General features: G+C 36.6%; 2 protein-coding genes across 3 annotated transcripts; one reads left to right on the top strand and one right to left on the bottom strand.

Annotated features, from left to right (window-relative positions):
- The first annotated feature begins 3,527 nt into the window (after positions 1–3,527).
- LOC110936426 (methyl-CpG-binding domain-containing protein 7) lies at positions 3,528–10,486 on the top strand. Of its 2 annotated transcripts, XR_002590010.2 has the most exons (8): positions 3,528–3,839; positions 4,677–4,766; positions 5,056–5,259; positions 5,391–5,534; positions 6,707–6,871; positions 6,956–7,181; positions 9,172–9,240; positions 10,280–10,485. XR_002590010.2 is itself a non-coding variant. In XM_022178808.2 (7 exons), the coding sequence occupies exons 1-6, from the start codon at positions 3,693–3,695 to the stop codon at positions 7,175–7,177; spliced, it is 972 nt and encodes a 323-aa protein (XP_022034500.1). In that variant the 5' UTR covers positions 3,528–3,692; the 3' UTR covers positions 7,178–7,181; positions 10,280–10,486. The 2 variants fall into 2 exon arrangements, 1 of the variants encoding a protein (XP_022034500.1); XM_022178808.2 differs by lacking the exon at positions 9,172–9,240 and having other exon boundaries at positions 10,280–10,486.
- A 1,292-nt stretch (positions 10,487–11,778) lies between these two features.
- LOC110936425 (protein UPSTREAM OF FLC) lies at positions 11,779–13,504 on the bottom strand. Its single transcript, XM_022178807.2, has 3 exons — positions 12,840–13,504; positions 12,694–12,763; positions 11,779–12,610 (listed from the first exon to the last, which is right to left on the bottom strand). Exons 1-3 carry the CDS (start codon positions 13,039–13,041, stop codon positions 11,905–11,907), a joined length of 978 nt encoding a protein of 325 aa, XP_022034499.1. The 5' UTR covers positions 13,042–13,504; the 3' UTR covers positions 11,779–11,904.
- Positions 13,505–13,776: the final 272 nt, after the last annotated feature.

Genomic DNA, 13,776 nt, shown 5'->3' with positions numbered 1-13,776 from the left:
ACCATATTACACGAGTCTCCATACTCGTTTGGTTTACAAACCCTAATTCTATCCAAATCCTCCGATTTAGGTCCGGTATATTAACATAGTTACCTATATTAGGTGCCGTTTGATATCCGTGATCTCTAGCATTATCTGGTTGTTATACAAGAACTTCAAAGCAATCTCAGGTGAGTACATAGAACCCCCCTCTTTTACTGTTTTCTAAACTGTTTTGGGGTGGAACACATGTGCCTACTTGTTACTTTTATGCTTTCAATGTTTTCATATCATATGCTTATTATGTTCGTTAGTACATATATAGTACATGATTTCATTGTGTTTATGCTATGTATGTCCATTGTGTGCATACTTAGTACAATCGATTTACAATACATTTTCATGCTATGTATGCCCATTGTGTGCATACTTAGTACATTGCTTTACATTACATTTTATGCTATGTATGTCCTTTGTTGCATACTTAGTACAATTGTTATTCATCCCATGCTTACATTTTGGTATGACATTTGGTTTGTTCAAATGATACAATGTACATTCATTAACATTAGCTACGCCACTCGTTAGTAGGTAATGGTACCATAGGACTTGACAACTCCCATTCCTGAAATCTTGGGTTTGTTTGGATTGGAAGGAATGACCGAATTCGATGAACAATAACACATATAGACCTTTAATTTGTTTAAAGGTCTATCACCACAGTCACAAAGGCTTGAATGTATGCATTTTCACAATACCGCATAAATGTTTGTATCAGTATAGCATGCAATTGTTCCACAAAACATAACTTTGACTTAAACTATGTTTAATTCAATACCCTGTTTTTGTGCATTTTTACCTATGGCCTAGTTGATATATTTCACATGCCATACATGATATTTTGGATACACATTATATGATTTACATTAAACATAAACAATTTGACATTCATATACACATTTGGTGGTTTACATTAGACATGAACATTTTGATATGGTTTACACAATAACACTTGACAATTGATTTATACATGAACAATTTACATGATGGTTGGTTTGGGTAAATGGTTTGAGTAACGTGGCGTATGTAATATGATACAAACATGGTGGATACGCCGCTGGTTCTTCCTATATATATATGTTTGTATAATATTACCTATCGTAGCATTATTTAAATCATTTCAGTATAGACATATTACAATTTACACAAATAACATATTCTTCACAAGACATTGTTTTACAAACAACTTATCTTATACAAACTCATTTTTACTTTCATTTAACCTCACATTTTATTTATACATATCATCTGATCTTATCGTTTTTCATATGATTTATAAGACAAAGCAAATTACAAGGTTCATGACTAAACATTTTCACAAACATAAGTCATGAATTCTATTTTCACAAAACCTATGTATCTCACAGGCATTTTTATGCTGACGTACCTACTTTCACATGTGTTTTCAGGAGCTGTCGCTTAGGATGATGATTGTGATACTAGGGCGGACCTGTGCCTTAGAGACATAAAACGAAGATAGACTTAGTTTAATTATGTTATAAACTCTTTACTTCCTGTTTGAAGACAATGTAACACGGTTGTTTGATAAATAAAATATAACTTTGTATGCCATGGTTGTGAAACAAATAATTCTGTCTCAACACTCCCCGACGTTTCCGCCGCGGTTGCATGTTATACGCGGTCGTGGTGTGACATAGATGGATTCATGATGGATGGTTTAACTGGTGTATGTGTGTGTGGGGGGTGGGGGTGGGGGTGGGGGGTTTGTAGGTTGACTTTTTAGAAAAGGTGGGGGTGGGCCCACTTGAATTTATCTATAACTAGGTTATCTACCTGTGTGATACACGGGTTGAACAATTTAAATTGTGTAAGACATAAAAATATAATAAAATTAAAGAAAAATGAAATTGCATATTACAATACTCCATAATCCTTTTTTCGCCTCTTGAAATCTGTGCAAAAAGCCCAAGAATCACAGTCCCCGAAACTCGCGTATGGGAACCCCTAAAGCATTGTAACCTCCAAACTCCACACTTTTATTGTCATTTCACTTTTCAAGGACTAGTTGTGTAAATAAATTAAATACCTAAACATGAAAAAAATAAAAAATAAAAAATTAGATATATCTCTCACCCCTCTCTCTCTCCCATTTACCATCAACATGCACCATTTACCATCACCACAATTTAATAAAATCACGTATCCTGGTTATCGTAACAAATAAGCATTTTGTAAATGATATAAATCCGTATCCCTATTCGACCTGAATCCGATCTAAAATTCACATCTGACATCACACATTCAACAGTTCTTCCATCCGGGTCGGGTCAAATCAACCCCAAACCCCATCCCAATTTCTCCTTCACCGCAAAAAGCCTCAAATCCAGCGGGTCCATCCGTACAACACACCATTTTTTCTCCATTTACACCTACAATTCCTGCCTACATCCTGACATCCACCCGTGAGACCCTCAATCATCCACTTCACTGCACACTTTTAACTTTGACCCGATCACCGGTGAACATGAAATCCAGAGGAAAAATAACCGGCAACTGGTCTTGTCTCGGTTTACCTGTTGTTTTCCTCTTATGCATCTTCTTCTTTTTTTAGGGTTCTTCGGTTCCTCTTTGTTATCCCAATAAATCTTCATTTATTATTATCTTCTTTTGTGTTGTTATTTTTGAATTAGATATGGATTTGGTGGTGATGGGTGATATGAGGTGGATGGTGGTGGTGATGGTAGATGGTGGATGTTGGTGGTAAATGGGAGAGAGAGGTGAGAGATATATCTAATTTTTTGAATGGTTAGGTATTTAATTTTGGCAAATTGGAAAATAATAATCCCATCTTTCTGAAATTGACCGATAATAATCCCAAGTCAGTTATTAGCCAATAATAATCCGACCTTGTCTAAATTTTTTGTAAAATAGTCTGCCGTTAAAATAAGCTTAACGGAGTTAAGTGTTTTTCCGAATTACAAACCGATATTTTATGGCTTTTAATCAGGACGAGGATACGAGTCGATTGATGTAAAACTTACCTCGAAATTGTGTTTAAAATGGCTTGAATTTTGTTAGTTGGAAGTTAAACACCCGAATTGAAGCATCGTTTTCGTGGGTTGGGGGCAGTATTTCGAGGTAAGTTTTACATCAATCGACTCATATCGCCGTTCTGATCAAAAGCTCTAAAACATTGGTTTGTAATTCGGAAAAACACTTAACTCCGTTAAGCTATTTTAACGGCGGACTATTTTACAAAAAAAAATGGACGAGGTCGGATTATTATTGGCTAATAACTGACTTGGGATTATTATCAGCAAATTTCAGAAAGATGCGATTATTATTTTCTAATAAAATTGCCTTTAATTTATTTACATAACTAGTCCCTGAAAAGTGAAATAACAATAATACCCTCATGTACAAGTCACATGACCAGATATAACAGAAAAATCTAACTGGTGTAGGACTAAAGTATAAGATTTTAAAACCTTATTAAAAGACTTGTTAATTTGAAAGATAAAAGATAACGTTCTGTAAAGATAAAACAAAAATTAAAATTCACTCTAAAATCCCCAAATCTGTTGTGTAAACCCTAAATTGGGAACCAATTGTTCATGAGAGTTGAAAACAAAACCCCAATGGGTGCCAAAAATTGAGTGACTTTAATGGTGTAACCCTGCAATTAGCATCAAATGGAGGAGCCGATCACTGAGGGCGATGATTACGCCAGCCACCGTCAGCTTGTTGTCGTCGAAGACGTCACCCCTATATCTCAATCATTTTCCAGTTCATCTTCAATCACTCCGTTAGTCGCTAACGATAGTTCTCCCCTTCAAAAGGTATATATATATATATTACATGACCTAATTGTTCAATGGATTTCAGAAAATTAGGTTGTTGCATGAAATTGTGTTTATTATTTGTATCTATAATCGTTTAACTAATTGAGTGAGATACATTGTGAGTTGTGAATGTGAATTTTAGTTTTTTTTTTTTTTTTTTTTTTTTTTTTTTTTTTTTTTTTTTTTTTTAAAGGTTACGAAATTTGTGTATTTTTTGATATGAAGTTAGAGTTAAACAGATTATTAAGTGGGTTGCAAGTGAAGTCTTTGATAAAATGTTATTACATATTCATATTCATATTGTGTTGTACTATTTTGAGCTAGAAATATGGTAAAAAGTTGGATCAGAAAGAGAGGTTAGCACTTGAGAATTAACAATATTTTTCCGGCAAGGTCGAATGTGACTCGTGGTACTTAACAAAATTTTGAGAAATGAAAGACGATCCTCTCGGGGTGAAGGGGACACCTAATGAGTGTTCAAGAAGAGGTGGAAAGTTTGACCCAGTTACTAATGATCAAGTTGGGTTGGGTTGGGTTGGGTTGCGGATGTGCACCTTGTGTGTCTTTGAATACAGAGGGATGGGCTGCCTGTTATCTCGAAAGGGTAAAATAAAATATAATTGTTAAAAGGGGAACATGTCAAATGGGTGAAACGGGTCTAAAGTCACCCGAAGTCTATTAATAAGTTGTATAGAAAAATGGAACATCCACGAGGTTTTTTTTTGATAAATGAGGGTTTTTTCTATTCTATGAGGACCTTATTCTTCCAAATAAAAAGGGAAAAAGTATGAGGTTTGATATGCTAAATTGCTAATACCATTTTGATTATCGCAGGTGTCTACAAAAAGTATGTCAAAGTTTACCTTGCCTAAAGGTTGGTCTGTGAAAAAGGTAATACGCAAGTTTGGAGGCTCTGTTGACAAGGTAATTTCAGATTGCTTAACATTTATTAAGAATAGTAGCCAAAATATAATAAAATAATTAATTTATTGCTGTTTTATAGTGTTATACATTCTAGGCAAATCATGTGATAGATTAATCCTCCACAGTCCACACTAATATTAAAACGTATGTATTGTACAGTTACATCTATTAGTTTTTCTATTTATGATTCTTTAAATATAATGCACTATGCACGTCTGTTGTGTTGAATCTTACTAGTATTTTAACTCTTCACTTTTTTTTTTTAAATTACTGTTATGCACTTGTACAGTATTACCGTGATCCAGAAACTGGACAAATGTTCAGATCCCTTAAAGAGGTTGAGAGATACGTTACTGAAGGAGTTATACCTTCAAATACAAGGGTCAAGAAGCTAACATACCTTCCTGATGCCAAGGTTGAAAATCAGACTACTGAAGAGGTTACACCAACGAGGACCAGGGGCAAGAGGGTAAAATACCATCGTGATGGAACGGTGAGGATGATGCTTAATTCAAGATACACCATAGATTCACATAAATTCATTACAACGTTAGCTGACTGTTAGTTAATTGAAGTTCAATATTGATGGCCCACACATATAAATTGATGCTAATGTCGTTGCAGATTTTAGCATTGGAAGACAGTAAAGATAACCGGTATGAGTTGGCTATTGTGTCATCCCCACCCTCTCCCTCTCCTCGCTTCAAGCTCCCTGATGGTTGGATTGTGGAGGAGGTACCCCGTAGATCTGGAGGCTCTCCTGACAAGGTAACATTCTTTTGTCTTTTGTTCCGTAACTGTGGCGTCTCATCTTACTATTGAATATAGTTAAGGTTCTTAAACAAATTTTGTTGTACGTAACAAGTCGAAGCTAATAAATCTCTTTATGCCTTTGTCTTAATTGCTGCTGAGTGTTATGTGCCTTATGTTCAAGGCTTGATGCAAAACTACTATCGAGCCGGGGGTCTCACTGGAAGCAGCCTCTCTATTCCTACGGGGTAGAGGTAAGGCTGTCTACATCTTACCCTCCTCAGACCCTACCTTAGCTTTGCTATTGGTGGGATTTACTGAGTATGATGATGATGATGATTCCCTATGTACATGCATATATTTTAAAGTACACAGATGGTCCTTGCAGTTTATAATAATTTTGGATTTGGTCCATAGCTTTCCAAAAATACACAGATGGTCCCTGTGGTTTGCACTTTGTGACGCATTTAGTCCCTAACTTAAAACCTTTAGATTTGTTAGATGGGGATTAAATGCGTTACAAAGTGCAAACCACAGGGGCCATCCCTGTACTTTTGGAAAGCTAGGGATCAACTTGGTTTTAAAATGCGAGATGTGCTCCGATGCGTTTTGATCCCAAAAGCCGATGCACGATGCACAATGCGTGATGCGCGCTCATCACGTATGTGAGGCATTTGTTATTTAAAAAGATATCTATAGACAATATTTTAATTTGTTAACTTTAGACACTAAAAATTTAGAGGTTAAAATAAATAAATACAACAAAATAGCTCTAGTACCATATATGAAGTTCAATATAAGCCTTGAACTCTTAAATGTACAAGTAGTCTATGCAAAAGGTACAAGTAATCTATGTAGGAACTCATTTAACAACTTCATCAGCTCATTGTACAAGCTTGGTAAGCACATTCTATAAGCTCATTGTACAATTTTACTCGATAGTGGTCGATTTCAGAAAAAGGTGCGCATCAGGAGCGCATTATGGGATTTAGGGCGCATCAGCCTCGCATCATGTAATCGCAGCACACCTGATGCGATCTCATCAGTGCATCATGCGCATCACGCATTATACGCGCATTTTTATACCAAGGGGATCAAATCCAAATTTTTGATTAACCATAGGGAGCATCCGTGTACTTTACCCTTCAGGAATTTAATTTACTGATTTTTGACCACATTACATAATGCAGTATTACTATGAGCAAGGAACAGGACAAAAGTTTAGATCTTTGTTAGCAGTCGAGAGACACGTAACACAAATGGAAGAAAACTTACCGTTATCAGTTGTACTCGAAGAAATTAGAGAAAAGAATTTGCCTCTCTCCAAGGCTTTCAAACTGAGCAGTCCTATCAAGGTTGATTACTTCACTGGTCGGTCACTTATGTTTGTCGATCACTTACGTTGTTGCTTACTGCTTGTGTATCGTCTTTTTGTTTAGAACTGTGGTTCATACAACTCATGGAAGAAAAATATGTCTCGAAAAGAGAAGATTTCTCTTCCAAGCAAAGTCAATTGGGTCATTGCTGGTACTGGAGGGGATAATGCGTGGAATGCTTATGTGGACGAAACCTTGGTTCCGGATTCTGTGAAACAACAATGGGGAAACACGTTTATGATATCCATCAGCAATACCACCCCTAACGCTCCCAGTTCTGCGTAACTAGGTATTTAAATCTTTGTGCGTACATGTCAGTTTTAACCTGCTTGCGACTTTACATATGAATCGGTAGATTCCGACGATTAATACTGTATACTTAAAAAATTTGGTTGAGGAGGGGTTAAAACCCGTCTACTTAAAATATGTACCTATAAAAATGTGTGCGTATGTGTGTATATACATAAAACTGAAAATTACATAAAAAAATCTCAATTCGATTAACCTGATTCATCCCGTATAATCGCTAGTCGGTACCCCAACGCCTAGCGATTTTTACAACCATGGTATGAATGAGTTGTTTTGGATTATTATATATCGTCTCTAACAGGTCAACAGGGAAAAATAAAAAAGATTAGTTTTAAAAAGGTAATGAGTCAAATGGGTTGAACATGTCAAACGAGTTGAAAGTCACCAAGATCGTATTTGTTATGCTTAAACATTAAATAGTTGCATCATTTCTCAAAGTGATATAGTTTCTTGTTATTTAGATGGGTAAATTACACTTTTCGTCCTTTATGTTTGTATCGAATTGCAATGGATGACCTTTAACTTCAATAATTACAGTTACAATCCTTTATTTAGAAAATTCGTCACATCTTTCATCCTTTAGCACTAACAAAGTTAGAATTTTAAGTTAACTCAAAACATGTGCCTTGCACATGAGGGTAGATTGGTAATTTCACTTTTTTTTTTTTTTTTTTTTTTGTTTTTATAAAACCCTATCTCTTCTCTCAACCATCTCTTTCCCTTTCTCTTCAACCAACCTCCACCACCACCATCATATCCAGTCGCCGCCACCACCACCGTAATCAGCAAACACCACTTCTCACTCTTTATAACAAATCCCCCACTTCACAATTCAAGATTCAAAGATACCATGTTCAAATTCCATACTTTACACTTCAAATCATTATCCAATCACAATTAAACCACTCAAATCCGTTCTCTCCTACAACGGTGGTTCAGACGACGACGATGGAAGCTAGAACTATGGTTAAAAAAGCAATTCCAAATAAACATCCAGTTTCTGTTTACATTATCTTCTTCTCCGTCAATCCGTTTACTCACCAGTCATCACCGCCTCATTCCGTCGTCATCGAAGAATCGATGAATCGGAGAGTAAACATAACCGTTTGTTAGATATGAGTTTCCGGTGAATCCGACGTCAGCATGGAGGTCTTCGAGTGCACGGATGACGTCATAGAGGTTACACTCTATACGGCCGGTGGAACTAGCGGAGGTAGAGGCAGACTTCGCTAGTGACATAAGGTAGTTAACGGTGACGGCCGTTAGGGTTTCGAGTGCTGACGTTTGAGCGGCTTTGTATCCGACGGATTTGCAGATCTGTGCGACGGTGATTTTAACGGCCGCTGTGTGGAGATCCGATGGTTCTGAATCGGTGAGATGAGATTGTGTAGATGAAGTTTTGATCTTCTTCTTCGTTGTGAGCGGTTACAAAACCCTAATTGTTCTTCAGCTTTGATGTTGAATCTGTTGCAAAAATAAATAAATAAAAAGTTTGTTTCGCTCTGAAACTGACAATGGGCAGTTTAGTTTTGACTTATGAGTTCTGGATATTGGGCTTTTAATTAGACCGGTAAAAACCAATGGGGTGGTGGTTCATTGGCAAAGGCAAAGCCTTTAAACACCTTGGGAGAGGGAGGTTGTGTTCAAGTCCCACATACGACAAAGAAAAGAAATTTGCCGTTCAAAAAAAAAAAAATTAGATTGGTAAAAAGACCAAAGTGCCCTTATATATAAACTTAACTGAAAATTCTAACTTTGTTAGTGCTAAAGGATGGATGTAAGGAGTTTTCCAAATAAAGGATTGTGACTGTAATTATTGAAGTTAAAAAGGTCATCCATTGCAATTCGATACAAACATAAAGGACGAAAAGTGTAATTTACCCTATTTAGAAAATAAACATTTGACTAGATCTCAGATGATTTAATATAAAAACCGTCTTCAGATGTTGGTTATTTTTCTTGCATATCAGGTTCTGATTCTGAAGCTCAATGACTGTATTATGTGAGATCATTTGAAATGTTTTCATATGTATTAACAGGTAAAACCTACACTCTATTGTACTTTATATAGTATCACCTTCAGTGAGGTAGTTATTATGCTTTTTTTTTATTTAGGTTGTTGCATATCCACTTAGCTACCGTATGTCTGCCCATTTGTTGGTTCATACGTCTCTTTTTGTGATTCTGTTTTGTTTTCTAGTCGGTTTCTGTAGAGAGATCAAATGGAATTGTTTTCTTGACATTATCATCATTTGTTTCATTATCATTATATAATATAATTTGAAAAAAAAATCCACTTTGTGGAAGTTGAATGGGTTAAAGCCAGGGTTGGAAGTTTCCGGAGGTGTAACCGATGATTGCAACTCCTATACAATCTATAAAATAATATTGATATGTTAATATTATAGTTTTTGCAATCTTATTTCATTAAGTAACTATTCTGCCCCGCATTTAAAAACTACCCGTTTTGACCCATTACCCAACCTTGGTTTAAAAAAGTGCGCCTTAAGCGCGCTTAAGGGCAAAGCGCATCTAGGCGCAAACCCCATCGCCTTGTGTGACATAAGGCGCACGATGTACAAGAAGCGCAGCTGAGGCGCGCTTTTTAGGGTGAAAATCGACCTAAGGCGCAGCTGAGGCGCACGCTTTTTGTACATGGGGTGTTTCTATGCTTCTGAGAGTGTTGTACAACAGGCTTTTTATGCTGTACTTTTATGTTTTTTTTTTTCATTTTAAAACATATATAAAGCTTAATTATAGCTAAATCATAGGTATTGGATGCTAAACACTTATGGGATATATAAAATAAATTATATAATCACTTTGCGTACGAAAAGCTCACCGCTTTTGCGCTTCGCTTTTTAAAAATCGGTTTTAGACCTCATCGCTTTTGTGCGCTTCCCGCTTTTTTAAACCAAGTACCCAACTCATCCATGTTGCTACTTTACTTTAGCCTAGTAATTGTATACATCAAGTTCAAAACTCTTAGTGATGAATCCATTGCGACTATTGCCCTGAATTGGCTCGATAGAAGCGTCTAAATGATGTTAATGTTTTGTATGTTGATTTGTGATGTAGGCTAATCTGGAGATGACGACGACGATGATGATGAAGATGGTGTACTTTGTTGAGTGCTGTTTTATAACTAGTGTAGTGTTTGATTAATTAAGCAATGTTTTCTATTAACTAAGGTTTGTGGACTGGACTTTAGATGCTTGAGGTTGTTTATGATGGATAATGAGCCAACAAAAATCGTTATTCTATGATACATTTGACTTCCAAAATCTTTTTTTTTACTTCATATGAGGGATGGGAATAATGGTGAATAGGAGTTCAATTTACAGATGAAAATCGAAGGCTCTGGGGGCTGCAAACAAACGAATCAAAAGAACACGTACAAGACCTTGTTTTGTTCGTTTGTTAAGAAATATATGTGTTTACGAACTGTTCATAAACACTTATTGAACGAGATTTTATGTTTGTGTTCCTTTGTTAAGAAAATTTACTTGTTTGTGTTTGTTTGTTAACTTTGGGCAACGGATGAAAACGAACATTAATGAACACGACTGAGCACAAACTAATGTTCATGAACAGAAATGGAAACAAATTAACACAAACGTTCAAGAACAAAATATCTAATACGCCGACATATATTAAATATTCTATTTGTCGGAGTTTTGAAGTATTTAAATAAAATATAAAAACTAAAAACACTTACGAACTATCGAACACAAACGAACACGTTACTGAATGTTTGCGAACATAAATAAACGAACGCGGCCTTTGTTCATTTAACTAAACAAATGAAATTTCTTGTTCGTGTTTGTTTGTTTAATAAATGAACGAACACAAACGAACTTTCCGCCGAGCGGTTCACAAACTTTTTGCCGAACATTTGGTTCGTTTGCAACCGTATAAGATACTTCAAGTGTCAGATACAAGGTTTGTCAAATATGGGGGAGACTCTTTTAAAAAATCACCGGATGTTATATCTGCTAACCCTTCTATTCGTTATATTTACAAAACAAGTTCTTTATTCAAGACAACATTTTGAATGATGTATCAATCGTACTCCATTAAAAAAAGAGTAAATTACAAAAATCGTTCTTTATGTTTATTACTTATTGCAAAATGTGTCATTTATCTTCAATAATTACAGAAAACATACTCGATGTTTGCAAACCCTTGCAAGTTATGTCCTTTAGCCCTTGTAAACATCGAGTACTTTTTCTGTAATTATTGAAGACAAAAGACACAGTTTGTAATAAGTGACATACATAAAAAATAATTTTTATAATTTACTCTTAGGTAGCGTTCGTTTCATGGAATGGAATGGAATGGAATTAGAAAGTTTTTCTTTGTAAAATTGATCTTGGTTGGGGGAGGGAGGAATTTGAAATCCCATGAATTTTTTTAATCTATGAAATTTGTGACTATTTCAACATTCCATTCCATTCCTTTATTAGAGTGAAGGATTTCTAAGGAATGTTGAAATAGTCACAAATTTCATAGATTAAAGAAATTCATGGGATTTCAAATTCCTCCCTCCCCCAACCAAGATCAATTTTACAAAGAAAAACTTCCTAATTCCATTCCATTCCATTCCATGAAACGAACGCTACATTAAAAAATAAAAATTAAAAGCCTGAATGATGATCGTACTCCATAAAAAAGAAGTCAAAACTAAAAGCCAAATATCATATTTATCTATTTCCTGTGTACGAATTAGACCGTTTAATAGCTGCAAATTTCTCCTTCTTTGTCTCTACTAAACTCCCACTAAAATATTCTTTATCCTCCGTCACCACCTGTTTTTTACTCAAAACGACAGCGTTTTCATCCCTCACACCCCCTCCACGTGGCACCAACCTTGACTTATAGTGCTTAATCAGCGAAAAACCCGGGTTACCCCCCGGCCCACCGTCACGTGCCGATATCGACCCGCACGTGATCAGCTGCATCAGCACATTCGCCTTACCTTTATTACCAACCGTCGGATCAGTTTTCAGTTTCCGATTTTCCGTTAGGATTATCAAACCGTCAGCTTTCATCACCGACTCTAAAGTTTCGGGGCTTGAATCATCGGACGGTGGTGGTGACATCTCTTCTCTACTCAGCTCTGAACTTTCGTTTTCAACTTCTTCGTTGATTACCGCTCTACGACGACGTCGTTTCTCGTCGGTTTGAGTTGCGACAGCGGTTCCGGCGGAACACAATCCAGTGTAGACATTGTATTCGGTTGCACTACATGATTGATTCCTTCTATGTTTAACGGCCGGAAAATCAACTTGGGCGGAGTCCGGGGACGATGATTTTTCCGATCCTTTCAGAACGTAGTCCTGGCCGTGTGCAGGGTAAATAAAATCATTGTCCGATAAATCGTGCCATACGAATCCGTTTTTGTAACTCCTGTGTATTAAACAGAAGCTGATTGGATTAACTCAGTAACAGAAACTGACATGTGATGTGATCCAATACAGATGGTTACTAACCGTTTAGAAGACCACGAGTATGATGCTGCCATTCCTTTACCACGGAGAGAGTTGAGGCGATTGATTACATCTGTACAACGAGATTTAATAAACTTGAATTTATCCTCTCTCTACACATAGATGTATGTATGTATGTATACACTCACCTCGGAGATAGAGGCCGTCTGGGGAGGATAGAGGAACTTGGATCAAGTGAGGATGCTCGAGGTTGCCGATGCGGGAGAGATAGTAAACAACGGCGACTTTACGTGGTTTGTTGCTGCTCGTAGATGGTTCTGTGGTTATGGGATCTTTTAACTTGTTATGCGTGGGGTGGGTAGTGTTCCTTGGTCTTGTAATCGACTCCATTGAAATTGTTGTTAAGTGGATTGGTGGAGCATGGGAGTTTTGAGGAAAGATAGGTGTGTAGTTGGTTATATGGGTGTGTGAACGAAGTGTGAATAATTCAAAATTGGACGCGAATGAAGACGAAGGATGAGACAAAGAATGGGCGTGTATTGAATCTTGTACGGATAAAATGGTTTTTTTTTTAAACGGCGATTTCCTATTAGGTCACCGTACTTCTTAAATTGGAGAGCCCTATTGCCTCACTCCGGTCAGACTATATTGTCTTAACTGAGCTCCGGGGAACCATATCGTCGGCTGCCAAATGAAAGTCGTGCCATCACAAGAGCAGAATTGTTTTGCGTAACACACAGTGGGACGAAAACCTGGGTGGGCTCAGAATAGAGCCTGACACCTCTGCAAGGAAGGTAGGTTGTATCTATTATTGTCTAATCCATCAAAGTGACGCAAGTGAGATTGAACTTGGCTCTCCATTGAAGAATCTAAGTCTCTCTACCACTAGGCTACAAGATTTAAGTTAGGTTAGGTTGGGTGAGCATGAAAATGAATTAAACAATCTAGAAACCAAAGTGATATGACACAACCCAACCCAACTGAATCGAACCGAAAACCAATAGCACGATGTAGTGTTTTTTCTTAAAGTCGATATAGCTGACCCGAACAAAATATCGAAAACCAATAGTGTTTTTTCTTTTCTTAAAGCGAAAACTAATAGTACGATGTAGTGATTTTTTTGAG

The sequence above is a fragment of the Helianthus annuus genome, chromosome 4, assembly GCF_002127325.2.
Source record: "Helianthus annuus cultivar XRQ/B chromosome 4, HanXRQr2.0-SUNRISE, whole genome shotgun sequence".
In the NCBI taxonomy this organism is placed as follows: Eukaryota; Viridiplantae; Streptophyta; class Magnoliopsida; order Asterales; family Asteraceae; genus Helianthus; species Helianthus annuus.
The sequence above is the reverse complement of the archived record's forward strand: the minus strand, read 5'-3'. Positions and strand labels throughout refer to the sequence as shown.

Coding starts and splice junctions, on each gene's coding strand:
- LOC110936425 (XM_022178807.2), bottom strand. CDS start 13,041: ATGGAGTCGATTACAAGACCAAGGAACACTACCCACCCCACGCATAAC. Junction 12,764..12,839: donor AGACGGCCTCTATCTCCGAG/GTGAGTGTATAC, acceptor CTCGTTGTACAG/ATGTAATCAATCGCCTCAAC. Junction 12,611..12,693: donor TACTCGTGGTCTTCTAAACG/GTTAGTAACCAT, acceptor TTTAATACACAG/GAGTTACAAAAACGGATTCG.
- LOC110936426 (XM_022178808.2), top strand. CDS start 3,693: ATGGAGGAGCCGATCACTGAGGGCGATGATTACGCCAGCCACCGTCAG. Junction 4,767..5,055: donor TTGGAGGCTCTGTTGACAAG/GTAATTTCAGAT, acceptor GCACTTGTACAG/TATTACCGTGATCCAGAAAC. Junction 5,535..6,706: donor CTGGAGGCTCTCCTGACAAG/GTAACATTCTTT, acceptor TACATAATGCAG/TATTACTATGAGCAAGGAAC.